This window comes from Malus sylvestris, chromosome 3 (assembly GCF_916048215.2).
Source record: "Malus sylvestris chromosome 3, drMalSylv7.2, whole genome shotgun sequence".
In the NCBI taxonomy this organism is placed as follows: domain Eukaryota; kingdom Viridiplantae; phylum Streptophyta; class Magnoliopsida; order Rosales; family Rosaceae; genus Malus; species Malus sylvestris.
The window spans coordinates 25970694-25991210 of record NC_062262.1 but is presented as its reverse complement, the minus strand read 5'-3'; the positions used below and the strand labels follow the sequence as shown (position 1 = coordinate 25991210).

Genomic DNA, 20517 nt, shown 5'->3' with positions numbered 1-20517 from the left:
TTTGAGTGGAGTCGTTCGAAAAGAAGTTTCTATAGCCCCCTTGCTCATTTAACACTGCATCCGGGTGCCGATGGAGATACAGCGACCCTTGCTCACTTATCACTGTGCTCGGGCCACACAGCGCGCCACTTACGGGTGACGCCCTAGCTTTAGCGCGATTTCGTTCTGGATTCATTTTCATAAGGATTCGACGTAATCATGGAGTTCCGGCTGTCGACTACCTGACGCCCTCCCCCTCCTCCTTTATCCGGGCTTGGGACCGGCAATGTAAGATAAACTTACACGACGGAGTTGAGGTTCATCGTGAGACTAAAAAGATAAAAGTTAGCCTCATATGTAAACCCCATGTGCTAACAATTCTGTATTAACCTAATATGTGTGGCTTAGGTATTAATAATTAACGAAGAGTCAACCGAATTTTTAATTTTGAGCATAAATCCTAAAAAATTTCACCACAGGGACTAAAATCTTTTTTTTTTTTTGTTTTTACCACATGAGCTATCTACCTACTATCCTATCAACACGGGAACTAATAATCCAATTAGGCCCTAATGAAATGGCTTCAACCCTTGATTCTTAAGTTATCAACACTCCAAAATAGTGCATGTGTAACTTTTACCAAGCTGCTTGAATTGTTTGAACTGCATTTCTATCAATGAACAGCCAAGAAATTTACAACACACAGGGAATTCGAAAATCAAACTACAACTGACCAGACGAGCAACCACATTCGCAATCGAAGATAAATGCTTTTGGCTTGTGTCTGTCAGCATATGTTACAATTGTACAGGCTTTTCAGTTTTGGCTGTAAGTTTGTACAAGTACAAGGAGAGGAAAAACGCAAAATCGCAAAATCGCGTGGATAACCCAGAGAATTCCAGTAAATCTTTCCCAAGCCAAACGATGATGCAACGAACTGAAGACGTTAATATTTTATCATAAAGCAACAGATGAATCTGGCAAGTGATCCATAAATTTAATTGTCGATTGCAGATATCTGTTGTTTGTGCTCATACACGACTTCCCGGTCTCTATTAGATTCGAGCAAATTGATGATATTTCCTGACTTAGCTGCCAAACAGAGCAGACAAAAGCAATTAAGATAATATGTGGAGAAAATATTGTTTGTGATGTTAGGTCCAAGAAACAAAATATGCAGACACCAAAGTTGGTTCCGTGATCAAGGACGGGGAGGTCATTTTATAAACATTGCTTAAGCAGCATCACGTTAGCCATGCTCTCTCCCACAATCATCATGGGAAGTGCAGTATGCGTTCCACAAAGATTGTCTCCAAGAAGACATGGAGCTTTTGAGCAATAGCTTTTAACAGCTGGTTATCTTAAACAAGTTTGAGGCTGTGAGCAATAATACTCAAATCATACTCGGAGTGGAAATGACAACATCAACTCCACTCGCGAGTGCCATTTCATTGCACATATATTCATACAGTTATGAGGCGTTTAATGTACCTCGTCACCTGAATAGCTGTATTATAAAGGAGATCATATTATGATAGAGTGTTCTATACAGTCAGTTCAGCAGTTGGCATAGGAACTTACAATCAAAGATGATGCAATGCAGTTGCAAGCTTCAAGCGCCATGCTCCCGCGAGCAGCCTGAGTTTTAATCAATCACATCCGTATATCAGCATCACCAAAATGGAAGGGGAAAAGGAAAGCCCACATTGAAAGTTATTGTTACCTTGGAAGGTTCTTGTTGAATAGCATCAACGAGGTTCTGAAGAACAAACTCGCAAAATGACGCAAGCTCATGTAAATATGATGAATCACCAAAGAACAACACGTCATTTCCTAGAAGCTGATGATATTTTCTCATCCAGAAAAATAAAAACGGAATATTAGCAGGCAGAAGATGACAGGATCTCACATGAAATACAAGAACAATATAAAAAGCACCGCTGCACAAGATAGTGTACGCAGACGCACCATTCCCTTCATCCCTCCCTTCCCCCCACCCACATTTATTCAAGACATATCTGGCCATTTCTGAATATTTTATGAATGAATTTTCAGAACTTCGACAATTGAAAACTTTTGAGAACGACAAATTTCTACAAAGAATCAAACTGTGTACCTTTTTATCTGCATGATAAGGGAGATTTCGTTGAGAAAGTGCTGCTAACAGAGAAATAATTGCACAAAAAACTTTCACCCTCATTCTTGGTGTCATCCTATAACAATATCTTACAACATCAAAACGAGAAGTACACAAAAATCTATGTATTACAAAAAATAAATTGATGCAAGGTTCTCAATATTAAGGTTGTCATTGAAGACTCACCATGACTGAGAGTTAAGTAGTGACACCAAGTTCTTCGGAAAGTACGTAACTCCATCTTCAGGATTACCTTCTCTTGGAAAAGACAAGTCAAATAAAATATACGGTATTTTGTTTTTCTTAATATAATTTGCTGGGGAGGGGATAACTTGGGAAACTCAAAAAAACAAATGGACAATGTTCAGAAAGTGGCCAAGAAAAATAAAAATACAGATGCAATAGGTTTACTGATCTACAAACTACAAGAAGATGGAAAGGAACCAAGAAGAAAAAGAAAAGAGTAACAACCTGGAACCATAACCAAGAAGCTGAATAACTTTTGAACTGAGGAGAGTACTGCGTCAGCATCAATTGGTAGTCTGGAGCCTACACAAGAAAACAAGAAATCTTTGTTCATTTGTGTTTTTATTTGCTACGGAATAAGTTTCCTTTGCTATGTAGATGTTACATAAAAAAAAATCCATAGATACAACTATGAGCAGCTTAAATTTTATAACGAAATTAGCTACAGTACATACACAATGAGACTTTCAATTATGGAATACCGCATGCCATTTAGGCCGTCAATTGTGAAAGTCAATGCCATCAATGGCATTGGAGGGCATCGCACATCCAAGTCATGCCAATAATACAACAAGTATATGTATGTATAATGTAGGTACAATAGAATAATTATGCACATGATGGATGTAGAATAGAATGATAAACTAGTATAGTTGGATGAGAGAAGGTTGGGTATGTAGGAACCAAAATGGTGTGATGCTTTGTTACCAAACTATACTTCAATTTCAATTTTGGAGAAAACGGGTAAATCGAAAAGTTCGTATTGACAATTAATAACGAAAGTTTAATATAGTTGTAAATTGTTTTTTATTTTCTAGCATATCACTCTAGACCCTTGATTACGTGAAATCATGACTGAATGTGTGGTTGATGGAGGAGCTAACTGGCAGCAACCCTTTAAAAGTTTATCAAAAGCATGGTAAGAAGGTACAAGGCTGAAGTCCCAATTTAAAATATGCTGGATGATGTTGGGGCATCCTAGGAGTCTTGCATAATAGGTATGCGTGCATCCAATCAATACTAGCTGCTGTTATATGTGCCTTATTGAGGAGCCAAGAGTCGCTTAATGTCTAGGGTTCATGTAAGTCCCTACTAGAACTCCATATAAGGCTCGCGAACCTTTCTTTTCAATTGATGAATATTACATAAATTTTGTTCCTATATCAAGTCCCATTTATAAGAGAAAAGTAAAGAAAAGAAAGAAAATTTCATTATTATGAAAGAAAATCAAATCAAATTTCACTCATAATTATATAAAAAACTTCTAGGATGATGGCATGATGCTAATACTTAGTCATATGATGATTTCACTCTGAGAGAGAGACATGAACTAACCATCCATTACGTCTAAACTTTGCAAACAGTTGATCGCGGAATCAATCAATCCATCCGAATGAGAAACTAAGCCACCCAGTAGAGCGACCTGAACTATTTATACAGGAATGAGTAAAAATATATGGTTAATTGATGTGCAACACGATCACACTAAAACAGAACATTACCTCTGCAGTCTCAAGATAAAGATTTAACTGCCTAATCTGGCTTGAAATAGAAGGTAAAGTGACTTCAGAAAATGCTATGCAGGATTTGACAAAACTGAGATGTTTTGCATCTTTCAAAGCCTTAATTGCTAAACAATTACTGGAGTGAATGAGAGTTTCCTGAAAGTGAATTTAAGTGTTAAGTATGCAAGGAATATATAGTTATAAATGGAAGTACATATATTTGCTACTATGGGAATTCTCTTCTGGAAAACAATCCAGGTTGTTTTAAAGAGAGAGTCCATTCATTGCATCTTTTAAGCAAAACTTATCATTAGAAAGTTCAATGCAATTGCATAGAACAAATTATCAGTATGATTAAAAGAAATTGGAGTCATCGAGGTTTAACCTTATGCCCGCGTATGCTACCAAAAGTTCCACGACATTCAACTAAGAATGCCAACTGACTCTCAATCTCTGCTCCATAATCAACCTGACAATGAAGAGCAGCAATAAAGGTCAGACAGCCAGAAGGATTGCCAGTTTGCCACCATAAAAGAGTCCCAACATTCTAATATGTAGGTAAATATTAATTTTACCAGAGATACAAACTGAGAAATCAAACGTGCTGGTTGGTTATCATCTTTTAGATTCACAAAATTTTCGTCATGATGCAGAGCCTGAGAAATTTCAAGAAGAAACTGTATAGTTCTTGGATCACGTATACAACCCTTCCTGCCAAATGAATAAGCAAATGTTAAATTACTCCAAGGAAATCGAAAGAGCGATTCACACACCATTGATATATTAGTAAGAAGAAGAGAGGAATCACAAGACAGACACTGTAAGGAACCTAGGATCTTAGCATTCATATTTTAGATCACGACGCTTTGGGTTTCTTAACCAGTATTCTGAGACACGTATCCAACCTCCATGTTTCCAAATTCATCAAAACATTTCTACATAAATATTATGAAATAGCATGAAGGCAGCTGAAAACGTTCACCATCAGGAGGGCCGTACTCTAATTTGCCTAGTTTCAAACAGTTCTGAAATTGAGAGCATATTTGTCTTTCAAAAGGAACAATAACACTGAAGTGAGGTACTAACTTGATAAAGTAGATACTGAATATAGATTAACTAAAATGGCACCTTATCCCCATATCAAGGATATGGATATTGACGATGCTTCGTGAATTTCCATACATCAGATCCAAGATCTTGAGAAAATGATTCTACAAAATAACAAACACAGGTAACTGCCCATAGTAGTGGAATAAGATGTTATGGTTTTAAACAACGCAACCATAAAAATAAAACCAAGTGATCATTATGTTAAAACTAACACTGCAATACAAAGAGGTAAAAAATGGGCTTGTTGCACAAGTAGAAGGAGAAGATACCATGGAAAATATGTCTTCTATGTCCTTGCAATATGAAAGAAGCTTCACCAAAATGGACTGCAAGGTTGCGAGTTCATCATCAGCAATCCCTTTAGTGCATGCTCGTTTTGAAATGCCTTCTAAAATGGAGCTTAGATGGTCATCCTGGCAACAAAAACGTCAGAGGAAGAAAACTGAACTGGCATGAAGATACTAATGTGTATATACACAAGTTCGCATGAATCACTGAACATGAAGTTAATAAACAGCAGGTATTCTAGTTACAAGAAATATCTTATAAAATAACATTAAAGAGAAGTCCCAAAAAAACAGAGTGGAGACATTTCAATTTAACTCAGCTAAGGTAAGCCATCTTTCCCATTAAATGGCAACAGAGTATAACTAAATGTGGGGTGACTCCTCTGTTGATGCACAAAATCGGGTCGATCTTGGACCAACGTAAATCCGACCGTGAATCACACAAACGCACAAGAACACAAAGATATATCGTGATTCACCTCAAGTTGAGGCTATGTCCACACTGGTGTTGATTCTGTTTCACTATGTAAATAAATGTTGAGTATACATGGAGGCTATGGAGGCAGTGTTTGCTCTCTTTCGCTATCTGTTTTCTCTTGCTCTCGTCGAGTCTCCTCTCAGAGTCTCATGGAGTCTCTCCTAAGTGAGTGTGAGGGAGCCCTTTTATAGAATAAGGGTTTCCTCCCCTCTTACATGAATCATGGGCTAAGTAACGAAGCCCAAATACCGAGGCCCAATATATGGTACAACAGAAGTCCTCCAAGTCTTCAGTCAAGAGACTTCAAATTAAATCCATGTGCGGGCCGAAGTGACTAGATGTCGTTCAGAACTAGTCCTCGACATGGGGCAATGCTCAACGTAAAGTAATACTTAGCTAGAGGTATCACACGTTGCGAGGCTGCTTGGCTAGAGGCAATGCTTGCGGCGAGGCGGTTGCTCGGCTGGAGGTGATGCTCGTTGCAAGGCGGCTCAGCTCGTGGCGTTCCTCGTTGCGAGTATGCACTCAACGTCAGCGTGCACTCAATATGAGTTAACTCTCGACATGACTCGAGTCCGCTTGTCGAGTTCGCATATTGGATCTATGTGGCGGGTCTGCGGATTGGGTCCACAAGTCGGGTCTTTGAGTCAGGGCCATCCGTAGGGTCCGTGAGTTGGGTCCACAAATTGGGTCCATGAGTCAAGGTTCGAGTTCAAGGGTGTCTAATCTTGTAACTGCCCGAACGAATGGGTGTCCAAGCTTGCGGGTGTCCAAGCACATAGGTGTCCAAATGAGCGAGCGTTTGAGCCAGTGGGTGTCCGGTCAGAAAAGAGATCACCGTTCGGACTAAATCTTTGTCACCATAAGCATGTGGTTCGCTAGTCTATAAGTTGGTAGACTTCTTTAATCCGTAACAATGTTGATCAACGGAGTCCGTGCTACGAACCACCGAAGTTATGTCACCCTAACATTCAAATAATAAAAGTGTAATTTGGTCAGACTTGCCACGTATTATGGGAAAGTCATGTGATAAACCATTAACAAGATACAAAGACTAGTGATATTATAACAAAATTAAGCAGCGTGCGAACAGAGCTAGTATGTAGCCTGTAATGCTGCTCCTAGTGTATGTGATGCAGACATCAAATAATAAAATAATATGAGCTGCATGCAAGCGTTTGTTGATAAGTTTTCAAACAAGAGCTGCCGAAACAATATTTACAATATAATCAATTTCAAAGGAAAAGTAAAGACATCGTGCGGACTAGCTTGTATACTTTCGACTACCAACTCACATCCACTTTCAGCAAATAAAAAAAAAATGAAAAGTAAAGATATCATCATGATGTTTGTGGGGGAAGGGTTAAGAGCAAAAGTTGGGAATATAGTCAATTTCAGTAAAGATATCTGCCAATCCGTGAAGGCAAGCTCCACTTACAATTCTTTTGTGTTTTTATTATTTCCTTTTCTTCTTTTTCCACATCATGATTGATTCCAACCTTCCAATATGGTACAATTTTTCTGTTGTACCATGATTGGGCCTCGGTACTTGGGCTTCATTACTTAGCCCATGATTCATGTAAGAGAGGAGGAAACCCTTATTCTATAAAAAGGCTCCTTCACACTTACTTAAGCAGAGACTCCATGAGACTCCATGAGAGTTTGAGAGAACAAAAGAGAAGACTCCACGAGAGCAAGAGAAGATAGATAGCAAAGGAGAGCAAAGAGAGCAAACACTGCCCCCATAGCCTCCATGTATACTCAACATTCATTTACATAGTGAAACGGAATCAACACCACTGTGGACGTAGCCTCAACTTGAGGTGAACCACAATATATCTTTATGTTCTTGTGCGTTTGTGTGATTCACGGTCGGATTTACGTTGGTCCAAGATCGACCCGATTTTGTGCATCAACATTTGCCGCCGTCTGTGGGAAACGACATGAAAAGCTATGTCGGTTCTCTTTCATTTTTTCATCTCACCACCGTGAAACCCTCACAACTGTCCACCGTGAATCTACACAACGCAAGACCCTACTCGATCTGCAACCAGGGGTTTCAGAAAGACCAGAATCTGCAGATGCACAGGAGACGCCACCAAGTCACCAACCAGTTTATCCTCCTCAACGGTCCGGCTAAAACCGAGCACGCATCCGTCGGATTGCGGATCCGAAACTCTGATATCAGACCTTCTGTCTTTCTATGGCGGCAACAGAGCAAAAGCGACATTCTGTTTCTCTGTGGCTGCAAAAGAGCAAAAGATAACAGGAGACCCCAGGTCTGGGGCCGCCCCAAAAGATCTTGGGTGGAGAGGATGACGTCGGAGCGCTTCCAGCCGAGCTCGCAGATGGCCTAGCCCATGATCTCCTCGGCGCGACCAGAGGCGTAGACCATGGCGTTGTTGAAGAAGTTGACGCCATGGTCGTTGCCAAAGCTGACCCAGGCGCCGTAGGAGAGCTGGCTCACTTTGAGGCCGGACCGGCCTAGGTTCTTGTACTGCATATTATTCGACACCATTGCAGAAACACTGTAAGTCTGCGAGGAGTCAAATGATGGGGAGTGGATCAGCCTACGAAACCCACCGCCTTCATCTGCGGGATCGGGGGACTAAATATTTCAGAACCCCATAAAAATCTTGCTGACAACATCGACGATGCCGTCTCTAACCTTCTGTACCGGCAACGGTATTCCATCTCAGGCCCTTATTCCACCTAGGAAGATAAGACTCTTTACCTTCTCCAAATTACAGCTCATAAAAGTTATTTATTTAATATTTTATTATTATATTATGATATTTGTGTGGCACTTCACAAAACTTTCACTATTGCTAGTGGAATAATAAAATTGAAAGGTTGGAATCAATCATGATGTGGAAAAAGAAGAAAAGGAAATAATAAAAACACAAAAGAATTGTAAGTGGAGCTTGCCTCCACGGATTGACAGATATCTTTACTGAAAGTGACTATATTCCTACTTTTGCTCTTAACACTTCCCCCACAAACATTATGATGATATCTTTACTTTTTTTTTTTGTTTTTTTTATTTGCTAAAAGTGGATGTGAGTGGGGCAGTCGAAAGTATACAAGCTAGTCTGCACAATGTCTTTACTTTTCCTTTACTTTTCCTTTGAAATTGATTATATTGCAAATATTGTTTTGGCAGCTCTTGTTGAAAACTTATCAACAGACGCTTGCATGCAACTTATATTATTTTATTATTTGATGTCTGCATCACATACACTAGGAGCAGCATTTCAGGCTACATACTAGCTCTGTTCGCACGCTGCTTAATTTTGTTATAATATCACTAGTCTTTGTATCTTATTAATGGTTTATCACATGATTATTTCCCATAATACGTGGCAAGTCTGACCAAATTACACTTTTATTATTTGAATGTTAGGGTGACATAACTTTGGTGGTTCATAGCACGAACTCCGTTTATCAACATTGTTACGGATTAAAGAAGTCTACCAACTTATAGACTAGCGAACCACATGCGTGACAAAGATTTAGTCTGAACGGTGATCTCTTTTCTGTCCGAACACCCACTTGCTCAGACACTCGCTCATTTGGACACCTATGTGCTTGGACACCCGCAAGCTTGGACACCCATTCGTTCGAGCAGTTACAAGATTGGACACCCTTGAGCTCGAACCCCAACTCACGGACCTAATTTGTGGACCCAACTCATGGACCCTACGGACGGCCCCGACTTAAAGACCTGACTTGTGGACCCAACTCACAGACCCTACGGATGGCCCCGTCTCAAAGACCCGACTTGTGGACCCAATCTGCAGACCCGTCACATAGATCCAATATGCGAACCCGACAAGCGGACTCGAGTCATGTCGAGAGTTAACTTATATTGAGTGCACGCTAACGTTGAGTGCATACTCGCAATGAGGAACGCCATGAGCCAAGCCGCCTTGCAACGAGCACTGCCTCTAGCCGAGCAACCGCCTCGCCGCGAGCATTGCCTCTAGCCAAACAGCCTCGCAACATGTGATACCTCTAGCTGAGTATTACTTTACGTTGAGCATTGCCTCATGTCAAGTACTAGTTCTGGACGACATCTCGTCACTTCGGCCCGCACATGGATTGAATTTGAAGTCTCCAGCCAAAAGACTCTTGACTGAAGACTTGGGATACTTCTGTTGTACCATATATTGGGCCTCGGTATTTGGGCTTCATTACTTAGCCTATGATTCATGTAAGAGGGGAGGAAACCCTTATTCTATAAAAGGGCTCCCTCACACTCACTTAAGCAGACTCCATGAGACTCCATGAGACTCTGAGAGAACAAAAGAGGAGACTCCACGAGAGCAAGAGAAGATAGATAGCAAAGGAGAGCAAAGAGAGCAAACACTGCCCCCATAGCCTCCATTTATACTCAACATTCATTTACATAGTGAAACGGAATCAACACTAGTGTGGACGTAGCCTCAACTTGAGGTGAACCACATTATATCTTTGTGTTCTTGTGCATTTATGTGATTCACGGTCGGATTTACGTTGGTCCAAGATCGACCCGATTTTGTACATCAACATCCTCGATACTGTTTAACCGTAAGTCTCTAAGTAGCAAGCAGCATTTGTCTTATCTAATACGCTTTAATACATACAGATGAAACAGAAACTCTTCATCACATGCTCTCCTACTTTACTCTTCATAGTCAACAAGGAGAAAGTCCTTTACTATTCAAGTGAGGTACAAACTACATTCGGCATTATTGTTTAAATTGTGCAAGGCATTGCATGGGTACTTGGACAATATGATATAACAAAGTGTTAGTTTCAGTTTTACTTCACCTGCACAAGTCCTAAAGTGATGCACGTTAGTACATTTTAAGTCGATATACATTGTTCGTCCACTTCCTTGCAATTTAAGCTTTTAGGACAATTCTCCAGCTAGGTATCGAATCTCAACTGTCCAAGGCCTTTACTCAAATCTTGATGTCTCTTCTTGTATATTCATGTTTAATATGGAAAGCTCACATGTTGGGCACGCCCACACATAGGTATGGATCTTAATGGGTTTTAAACCTAACATGTTCATAAGCTTACTTCCTAAAAGTTTAAACATTAAGTGATTCTCCAGCACAGGAAAGTCCATATCAACTTCAATGGAAACAATCAACAAAATCATTTACCAGGCATGTCACTTGTTTTGTCAGTTGTAATCACCAAAACAAGTGATTCACTAAAATGACACAGCTTTATGAAACTTAAGGTTGAATGAATGTTATTTATAAGAGTTGCTAATTGGTTTTATGGGGAGTTTCCATTATTTTTTGTTAGAGGTTTTGGATGAAAATCAGTCAACTGGAATGATGTCACAAACAACAGTAACTTTCTTTTCATTTAATAAATATGCAAATATGCTAAGACGCACCATATGATTGTGTAGAACAATATCCACAAAAGCATCCACAACCTTCAAGTAGTCATCAAGTCCATCATATTCAATAATAACCTGATTTATAAAACGCATAAATCAGGTTTAAATGAGAAATCTAAATATTATTCTTTAGAAATGAAGCACTTCGAAATGAAAAATAAAAGAAAAGGGAAGAAGAAGAAGTAAACACCAATGAAATGTTGAAGTTAAGCAGCTAAACAGATCTCTCTAAATACCTGAATGACTTTGTCCACTACAGAATTGACAGTGTCCATTTGAGATTTTTCACACAGCCTAAATCCAAGTAACCTGTAATTCAAGCACTTTCCCAACCAAAAACCAAACCAAGAGAGAAGAGATTTAAGAGTTGTGCACTGAAGACTTTCTCTTCTATAAATTTGAAACTAACATTGAGGTTAACCCACCACATGTTAAGGAGGGAGTCACATCAATGAATGAAGCTGATAACAAAATTTCATGTTCTATACATAACAAAGTTTATGACTCGACCACTTTCTCATGAACAATACCTGATCAAGGGAATCATCCCTGCTGCACTCAATAAGATGAAGGATCTCCACTGCCCTTGAGCTAACTACTTCAGATGGAAGTTGCTTGAGTAGATGATGAAGAACAATCGAGAGACATGGGAACCTTCCAAGCAACTCCTTTTGATTCAACCCAACTCCAAGCTCAACGAGTACATCACCTACTTGTTTCTTTCAAGTTTTGAACAGATTAAAGGTATTGTTACATCATCATAGTATAAAGTCTACCAATTCATGTCACACCAGCTATTCATGATGTGATAGATTCAACTACCTATTCATCTCTATCCAGCTATTCATGTTTTGAAAGATTCAACAGCATTCTCTACAACTATTAGAAATGAAATGAAGGATTTGGAGTGTCCACAATGAATAGGTGACTGCCAACAAAATCCAACATAGTTCAAATGGAATAATATCTATGTTCTGCTTTATAATTACAATAAAAAAAATTCATGACAACATATCAAATGCTCGTTAAATAAAACAGCAATATGTTCTATCAATACATAAGGTTGCTTCCTATATTTTCACAACTAGATATATCCAGGGCAATGGAATTTAAAATGTAGCGATACACAGTGCGAAAGACAATTATGATTGCTACAAGAAATTACAATAAATACCTCAGACGCATTCCTAAATATGCATTTCATGATATACTCAATGGTTGGTTCCATCAGACTAACAACCAATCTTCTGTTTTCAGCTCCATGAGAGGTTTCCTGTGCTGACATGACCCTCATCGACACAATTTTCAAGTCATTCACACAGGTGAGCAGACATCCTGTAACATAGTCGTCAAATATGAGACTGTAAAATATTTGAGAAACGGCCAACACCTAAATATATCTTTGTTTTAAAAGGAAGTACGTCGAACTCAAAATTGACACAGTTTACATTCCACCATAATCTCTGCACTTTACTATACATTGGATTTTCACTTCAAGACATGTCATCCTACTTGCAATTTCATTATAGTGATGATTGGAATAAATGAGAATAAGCATATAAGAGGCCACATGTCTTGTGAGATGAGCACGTATTCTGGCAATTACATATTATCGAATTTGAATCAAATCCATCATTTATTATTAGTACAGAAAATGTATACCTGTATCATGTGAAGGCAACTTCCTCATGCAATGAGCCATATACAGACGGCAATAGGCAGAAGCCAATGGATCTGCTAACCCTCTTGTCATCATTACCAAGCGACGGAGACTGTTGAGAGGTTGGTCAACTAAGAAACGCCAACAAGGCAACAATGCCAGCTCCAAATAACTGAAATTCAATATCGAATTAACAGCCAGAGAATATGCCATATTTGAAGAAAGGGGATGGGAAAGAGAGAAGAAGCAATAGAAAATTATCGCATGTAGAAAGCACATGTATGAAGAACTTATAATGCACTGTTCGAACTTCATTTCTTGTTTTTATTTTCAAGGTCTAATGCTTTAAGCTGTAAATATTGGTCAAAACTTTTCTTTCTCATCTTGTGTCTTCTCCAGAAAAAAGTCTGGTCCTCCTTTTACTTTCCTCTATTTCTTTAATACATCATCAATTATTTTATTAAAATAATGAAAGATTACATCATCATTAGACAAAAAGTAAGGCTACTTAGTGCTACATCAACTTTTTAGGAGGGAGCGACATGGAGGAAGAAAGAGAAGAAGATGATGATGATGATGAAGAATGAACAAAGGATCATAAACATAATGAGCAAGAACTTACATGCGTGGAAGAAGTTCTCGGACTGCACCAATTTTGCAGAACCAGTTGTTGCAAGTTTCTTTGGCATCAAAGCAGATGTCACTTGCTGAAAAGTTCTCTGCCATAAATCCATTCAAATTTCAGAAAAAAAAAAAAAAAAAAAACTGATACATTAAAAATGACACCACCATTCCAAACTTATTGAAGTTAATTAAATTAAAAACACTACGTAATGAAGAATTGCAGAAATATTTGCAAGTTCTCAACGGCATTAGTTATAAATTGTTTCCTTCTCAGGCTTCCCTAAGGTTACAAGTATCTAACAACTGACAACCAGATAGCTCTGCTTTTTGCAAAATGACCAAGGAAGTTAAGTTTCACTTTCAACCATGTCAACATGCATAAACTGATCTTTACAGACCATATATCAAGTATGTGATACATAGACATATTCTGCGAATAACTTAAAGAGTATTGCTTAGTAAAAAAAAAACAAATGATGCCAAGGGAGAAATTTCAGCAATACCTGGTAAGGAGAAGATTCTGGTACCATCTTCAGTAAATTCAGCTTTCAACTTGATTCGCTCCCATACCATATCCCCAAGAATATCCAAAATATCCGTAGCAATAGCAAAGAGTGTAGGATAACATTGTAAAACAGATGTATCCATCAAAAGCCTAGCAACCTGTAAAAAGAAATTGCTTTTAAAATTTAATCGCATCCACACAAACCAGCATTACATACACTCCCAAACCTATTTCTCCCACTGAGATGAAGTTGCAGCAACTAGTAATATGATCTAAGGACCAATCAAACTAATTTTGTTTTTATAGGGAGAGAAAAGACAACCCAGAATCTTACAAAAAGTGGAAAAGAAAAAACTAGTTATATTGTGTAAATGAATGGAAATCTTCAAGCTAAGTTATAAGCATGCATAGTTCATTTAACCTCTGAATGGCTTAATTCTCAGAGAAAATAATTATTAACACAAACTGGTAATCCAATGACCTTTCAAAACTATAAAACAAAAATGACTTTTTACATATGAGGGCACAACAAAAACCTAGTGTTGTATGCCAAATAAATGGAAATCTTCAGGCTATTTAATCTCAACTACTTAATCTTTTCTTCTACCACAAATTCTTCAGGCTATCAGCAGATAGGATATCAAGCTACCAAAAATAAATGGCAATGTTCTGGCTATCAGCACATATAGCTAACTATTTAAAAGCTCAGCTGCTTAATGTTTTCTTCTATTACAAATTCTCTCCAGGTAAGATTAATTGGGTAAACTGAATTATCAATTAAAATTTACTTTTATTGATAATTTCAGGGATGTAACACGATCATTGGCATGCCATGCATGAGTTAATTCAGCTTTAAGCTCATGCAACCGAGAAACATATTCCTGGCCCGTGATGACCTTGCCCCCCTCTTCTGCAAATTTTTCTGGATCTTCCAGTTCCTCCAAATGCATACTTGTCGAAGATTTCTCATGTGCTGTAAATTCGTATCAGTAAAAAAAATCAAAGTGATTATCATAGCTGCTCTAGTTGAGCAACAAAAATACTTGTGAAAAGAATACTTGTTCCAATAAATTATAGGAACAAAGAGGTTGACATACTTTTCCTGCCTTTCACTATCATGTCAGACATCTGTAAGTAAAAAGAAAAAGGAAAATAAGAAGTTAGAAGATAGGTTACAGCTTTCAGTGAGAAACTTAAGGAAGTAAATAGCTAGATGAGAATAGAAGGTAAGGAACACCAAAATTTCCTTTTGAAAACCTAAGAAAGGAAAACGGTTATAGAAATTGATATATGATAAGAACATTCTGAATGCCCATATCATACTTCATGGTTTCGAAAACTAGCCAACAATAATTGGAGTAACATTCATCCAGGAAACGCAAAATTCAAATTTATTTCAATATAGAAAAAATACAGAATATGAAAGTGAGGTCAGAACACAAGCCCCACCAGCTAATATGCTTAACGGTTGTGTTTTTGAAAAATAGCTAGCAACAATTGAAAAAGAATTCTTCTAGGAACCCAGACATTGAACTCTATGTCATTACAAAAATACACAGAAACGAAACTGATGTCACAAATGGGCTCCACCATCTCAGATACGACCAAACATGCTCGCTAGCTTGAAAATTACTTAAGACGACATGAAGCCTCAGAAGATTGCATACTTTTGAATATAAAACAGCATGGGGAACTAATAAAATCAAGAAGCGTGAAATGCTTACTGAATAAGTCAAAACTGTTTTGGAGACTGGAAACCTCTGCATCAGGGATCTCTTAAAAAAGGCCCATTCTTTAGACGGATTTTGAATAGAAGCTTCACCAGAGAGTCCTGCAGTAGAACTGGTTTCAATTTCCACCAAATCCTCTCTAGAAGCTTCGGCATTGTTATCCGACCTTCTGAGGGGGTCAAAGTACTCCTCATTCCCATCATCCACGACCTCAACCTATATTAAGGTGCTGAACTTTGTAAATTCCAAAATTTTCATGATCAAAACACCAAACAGTCAATACATACACCATTAGCATTTGAGTTTCTTAATCTGATGCTATTTGTTTCCTTTTTAATCCCACATGTTTTCGTCACAAGGTACCAAACGAACACAAACGAACACGCGAACTACAACGAAGCGAAGAGATGGCTATGGTAATTGACAAAGTAGGAAAACAGTGACATCAAAAATCGCATATTAATCTCTAACACTTCACCAGACCTCCCCCCCCCCCAAAAAAAAAAAAATTATTCTCAGTAACCAAACGACTAGAATTCCACTCCTTTCCTAGCCACCAAATTTTTGTCCTTCCATTCGGCATTCGTCAAATATTCCAATACAATTACTGTATTTAACCTAAAATTTTCCTCCATTTATTGTAATTATAGGCTTCTAATCACATTAGTACTCTGATTAACTATAATTCGACATGGAATTATAGCATATGATAGCTCAAATTTAGCACACCGGATTAGTATCCTGATCAAGAAATATTGGTGATTTGAATGTCCTACTCTATCCTTGCAACCAAACAGATGCGCAGAGTCAAGGGCAATAAATTACGAAAAATCGAGAGTGAGATGGGTGTGATTTGGACCTGGAGCTGAGATGGAGAAGATGGAGCGGAGAAAGGGTGGCTGTCCGCGAGTACGCGAGGAAGCGCGTGGGCTTCTTTTTCGGCGATGTAGTTGCGCTGTCTGAACTCCATGCTCAAGCATCGACAGCACAGTAGCCCGCTTCCTTTTCTTTGGAGGAAGATGGTATCTTGCGACGGCCGTTTTGCCGTTTTTTCCCAGAAGTCTTTTTCTCGGGAAAAATGGCCATAACAACAGTAGAACGTCATGTCGTTTAGTTCCTGCATCATACGACTTGGCTCAGTGAAATTGTAAGATTTTTTTTTATTAAAAAAAATGTAATGAAAAGGGCCTCATAATTTTTATTAGTATAAAATATTTAACAATTTTTTTTTTAATTTAAACACAAAAAGAGAGGGGTGACATTTTTATAAGGGAGACTTTGGATGCGGTCCCTAACTATAAATATTCTTTGACTGAAACCTTGTTGGTTTTCAATTTTTGATCGAAGTCCCTAAATTAATGTGATAATTTATTTCCATGTATGTTACTATATTTTTTTAATTAAAATTTTAAATTTATAGTTGTTTATATTAATGAGGTTTTAAATAAAAAACCATAATTTGTGGAGTTAAAAATATTAAAATATAAATATACTATTGTGTGTGTGTGTACATATATATATATATATATATATAAACATGGGTACATTCATTAATATTAACCAAAAAAATTATTGTACCAAAACCTGGGTGTGGAGCCAAAAATATTTAATAGGCGACACGTGGACTTTTGAACAAAAGAGGACAAAAATACCCTTGAGGCATACCGAAGTTCCTACACGCAAGCAGCGGGAAATTATCTTTCAACCAAGTCAGAAATGCCCAAAATAGTTAACAATTCAAAACCTATTTCATTTCATATATTTTTTTATCTCACTTTCCCTCTTTTAGCCAAACAATTAGCTAGTCATTCTATAACCTACCAAATCTTCCACATAAATTAAGTTAATTGATAAATTAATGAGATTATTACCTAATAAACTCATTAATTTTCAATTAAATTATCATTTAAGCCTAAAAATCACCCTAAAGGCCGATTATCCCTCTCCAAAATGGGGGCCGGCCATTTCCTTTGTTTTCCCACCATAATTTGCCCTTTTTGACATTGATCAGCTAATCTTGTCAACCAATATTTTATTGATTAGCTGATTATACCATTAAAAACATTCATTTTATGTTTAATTAGCCAAATAAATTGGCTAATTAAACCTAAATTAAACCTAAAAACCCTAGCTAGGCCGGCCACCTCCTACCCTATATATAGGCTCCCATTTCCATCAAAAAGCAGGGCGAATACTCTTGCAAAAATCCCAAAATTCTCTAAACACTATTTCTCTCTAAATTCTAACTTTGGCATCAGAGGTTCTTCGGCCAAAGCCCCCCCATTCATCGTGGGCGTGTGAGGCTTGTGGCCATAACTGAAGGTGTTATTTATTTTGTAGGTGCAATTTTGTCCAAGATCAAGGAGGAAGAAATTTGCATCCACAAATTGGTGCTTTCATTGAGAGTTGAAATCCATACTCGTAGAAGACTCTCGCACAAAAAGGTTTTTTCTTTATTTTCTAGTCCATTTGAATATTTTTAATATGTTCTCATTATTAGAATTTTTTACTTGCAAATGTTCTTTGATAAAACGTATAAGCAAAATATAATGGCTAGAAATTTAGAAAATTCCACAAGTGAAAATTCTAATGTTCAAGAAATGGGATTGCGGAGATCCATAAGGCTAAATGTGACAATAAGTGGAGCAGCACCACCACCACGAGTTTCCGCCACGGGAACCACCATGGTGGCTACCTCGGTAGCCACCCGTGGCGAGGTTCATGGTGTTTTCACCACGGCCCGAGCCGTGCCATCCAAGGCTCACGGCACCAAGGCCACGGCCCAAGCCGTGCCATCCAAGTTTGCAAGGGCCCGAGCCCAAGCCTCGCATTCACATGCATCACATACTAAGCAGCCTGCTTTCGTCGAGCAGCCTACTCCCGTGGCCCAGCCTGCTCCCACCGAGCAACCTGCTCTCACGGCCCAGCATGCTCCTACCAAGCAGCCTGCTCTCGTGACCCAGCCTGCTCTCGACGAGCAGCCCACTCCTATGGTCCAGCCTGCTTCTGTCGAGCAGCCCACTTCCGTGGCCCAGCCTGTTTCCGCTGAGCAACCTGCTCTCGCGGCCCAGCCTGTTCCTACCGAGCAGCCTGCTCTCGACGAGCAGCTTACTCCTATAGTCCAACCTGCTCCCGACGAGCAGCTCACTACCGTGGCCCAGCCTGCTCCAATCGAGCAGCCCACTCTCACGGCCCAGCCTGCTCTCGTGGCCCAACCTGCTCTCGTGGCCCAACTTGCTCTCGTGGCTTTCCAAGCAGCCCAAGTCGGCCCAAGACTATCTCAACCATCCGGACCAACCATCAAGCCGGGGGCATTCTCACCACATTTTTTCGCATATTTGACATTTCCCAACTCAAATCTCGTGCCCAAAGTTTACCACCATTCCACTGCCCAAGGAGGCGTATTCCTTCCAAGCTCTTCTAATTTAAATGGCGAACAACACTTATCTCGACAAGTCATAGAGTTGACGAGCACCCTTGCACAACAGACGACCTTGATGAACCAACTCTTGCAGTGCACCGAGATGCAATGTGCCCTAGATGAGGTGTCCCAAAGTAGGACAAGGGCAGACAAAGAACCTCTTCAGCAGCATCTCGGTAAGCAGCCACTTGACCAGCCACGAACAGAGTGTTCAGGCAGTGTACACTATCGATTGGGCCCCCCGAGATAACGTATACTCCCGTCTTAGAACGCATAGGAGCGTGCACTCTTGACTAGGCCCACAGGCGAGCATACATTCACGGTCGGTGTCATACTTCGATAGTCAATATGAGCAGCCTTCCAAGCGAAGTGTTCATTCGCGGCTAAGCCTGCAAGGAGCAGCATCCACCTCACATCGGAGTAGGCAGCACGACGGACAGAGAGAAGCAGTCACTCAATACGGCTCAAGTTCAACCGGCAGCCTGCGAAGAATTCGCTTGCCTGTTAGGAACGCGCTACATGTACCGCATCTGTGACATAGACGAGCCAAACACATGGAAGAACAACTTAGACCAGTAAGTCACGACTAGGGGCAGCCAAGAGCTCCACTACCCTAACAAAGGCAAATTTAGGAAGAAGTAGAAAGACTCTTAACTAAGCAATTGCGCAATTTCCAACGCAATGAAGCCACCGATAAGGCATTACGACGGAACATGACCAACATAAGCAAGTCACCCTTCACGGACGAGATCGAGCAGACAGAGCCTCCACGCGAGTTCAGCATGCCACATTTCACACTTTTCAAAGGGGATGAAGACCCGGAGAGACACTTAAAGCACTACCGAAGTGCAATGATCCTCTATCGAAACAACGATGATCTCATGTGCAAGATATTCGCCACCACTCTACAAGGCGAGGCGCAAGATTGGTTTTACACCATGCTGCCATAATCCATCTGGAATTTAGACGAACTTTCTTTGGTTTTCACCATAGAATATTCATCCTATCGCTCGATCAAAAAGAAGTCTGACCATTTGTTCGACGTCAAGAAGAACCCAAAGGAGTCACTTCGCGACTATGTGAGGAGGTTCAAAGCAGAGAAGGCAAGGATAGTAGGATGTAACGACTCGATAACTAGAGCAGCCATTCAAAAAGGACTTCCAGCAGACCACTTGCTATTCGAAAAATTGATCATGAAAGAAGAACTAACTCTGGCAAACTCTTTCGCTCTAGCAAAGAAGCATTCGCTCTAGCAGAGAAGCATGCACTTTGGGACGAGGCTCGCCAATGCATATTCAAAGACTTGAAGAAGTACCCGACGTCACATCCTTACTATCCAAACTGGAAGCAGTAGAGGACTTATTCACGTGTTTGACGGTATCTAGACTAGCAATAAGTTCTATCATCATACGAAAAGAGCTAGGGGCCCGACTA

The 20517-nt window shown here is 39.4% G+C and overlaps 1 protein-coding gene and 1 long non-coding RNA gene across 3 annotated transcripts; both read right to left on the bottom strand.

Annotated features, from left to right (window-relative positions):
* Positions 1-624: 624 nt before the first annotated feature.
* On the bottom strand, positions 625-16733 carry LOC126614962 (uncharacterized). 2 transcript variants are annotated; one of them, XM_050282673.1, is made up of 23 exons: positions 16522-16733; positions 15657-15878; positions 15030-15060; positions 14721-14905; positions 13931-14090; positions 13426-13522; positions 12806-12975; positions 12318-12478; positions 11674-11862; positions 11380-11466; positions 11138-11218; positions 5247-5390; positions 4996-5078; positions 4443-4578; positions 4253-4336; positions 3865-4023; positions 3698-3785; positions 2588-2665; positions 2303-2447; positions 2096-2192; positions 1703-1819; positions 1561-1617; positions 625-1071 (listed from the first exon to the last, which is right to left on the bottom strand). In XM_050282673.1, the coding sequence occupies exons 1-23, from the start codon at positions 16630-16632 to the stop codon at positions 937-939; spliced, it is 2817 nt and encodes a 938-aa protein (XP_050138630.1). In that variant the 5' UTR covers positions 16633-16733; the 3' UTR covers positions 625-936. The 2 variants fall into 2 exon arrangements, with proteins under 2 accessions (XP_050138630.1, XP_050138631.1); XM_050282674.1 differs by having other exon boundaries at positions 2303-2369; positions 16522-16731.
* LOC126614964 (uncharacterized) lies at positions 5731-8578 on the bottom strand. Its single transcript, XR_007620590.1, has 2 exons — positions 7181-8578; positions 5731-6706 (listed from the first exon to the last, which is right to left on the bottom strand). It is a non-coding gene; the product is annotated as an uncharacterized LOC126614964 (long non-coding RNA).
* Positions 16734-20517: the final 3784 nt, after the last annotated feature.

What these genes read in the sequence shown, in the direction of transcription:
- LOC126614962 (XM_050282673.1), bottom strand. Translation starts at nt 16,632, where the DNA reads ATGGAGTTCAGACAGCGCAACTACATCGCCGAAAAAGAAGCCCACGCG. An exon ending in TAGAAGACATATTTTCCATG is followed by an intron (nt 5,079 to 5,246) that starts GTATCTTCTCCT and finishes GTTATTTTGTAG; the next exon opens with AATCATTTTCTCAAGATCTT. An exon ending in ATCCTTGATATGGGGATAAG is followed by an intron (nt 4,579 to 4,995) that starts GTGCCATTTTAG and finishes TTCATTTGGCAG; the next exon opens with GAAGGGTTGTATACGTGATC.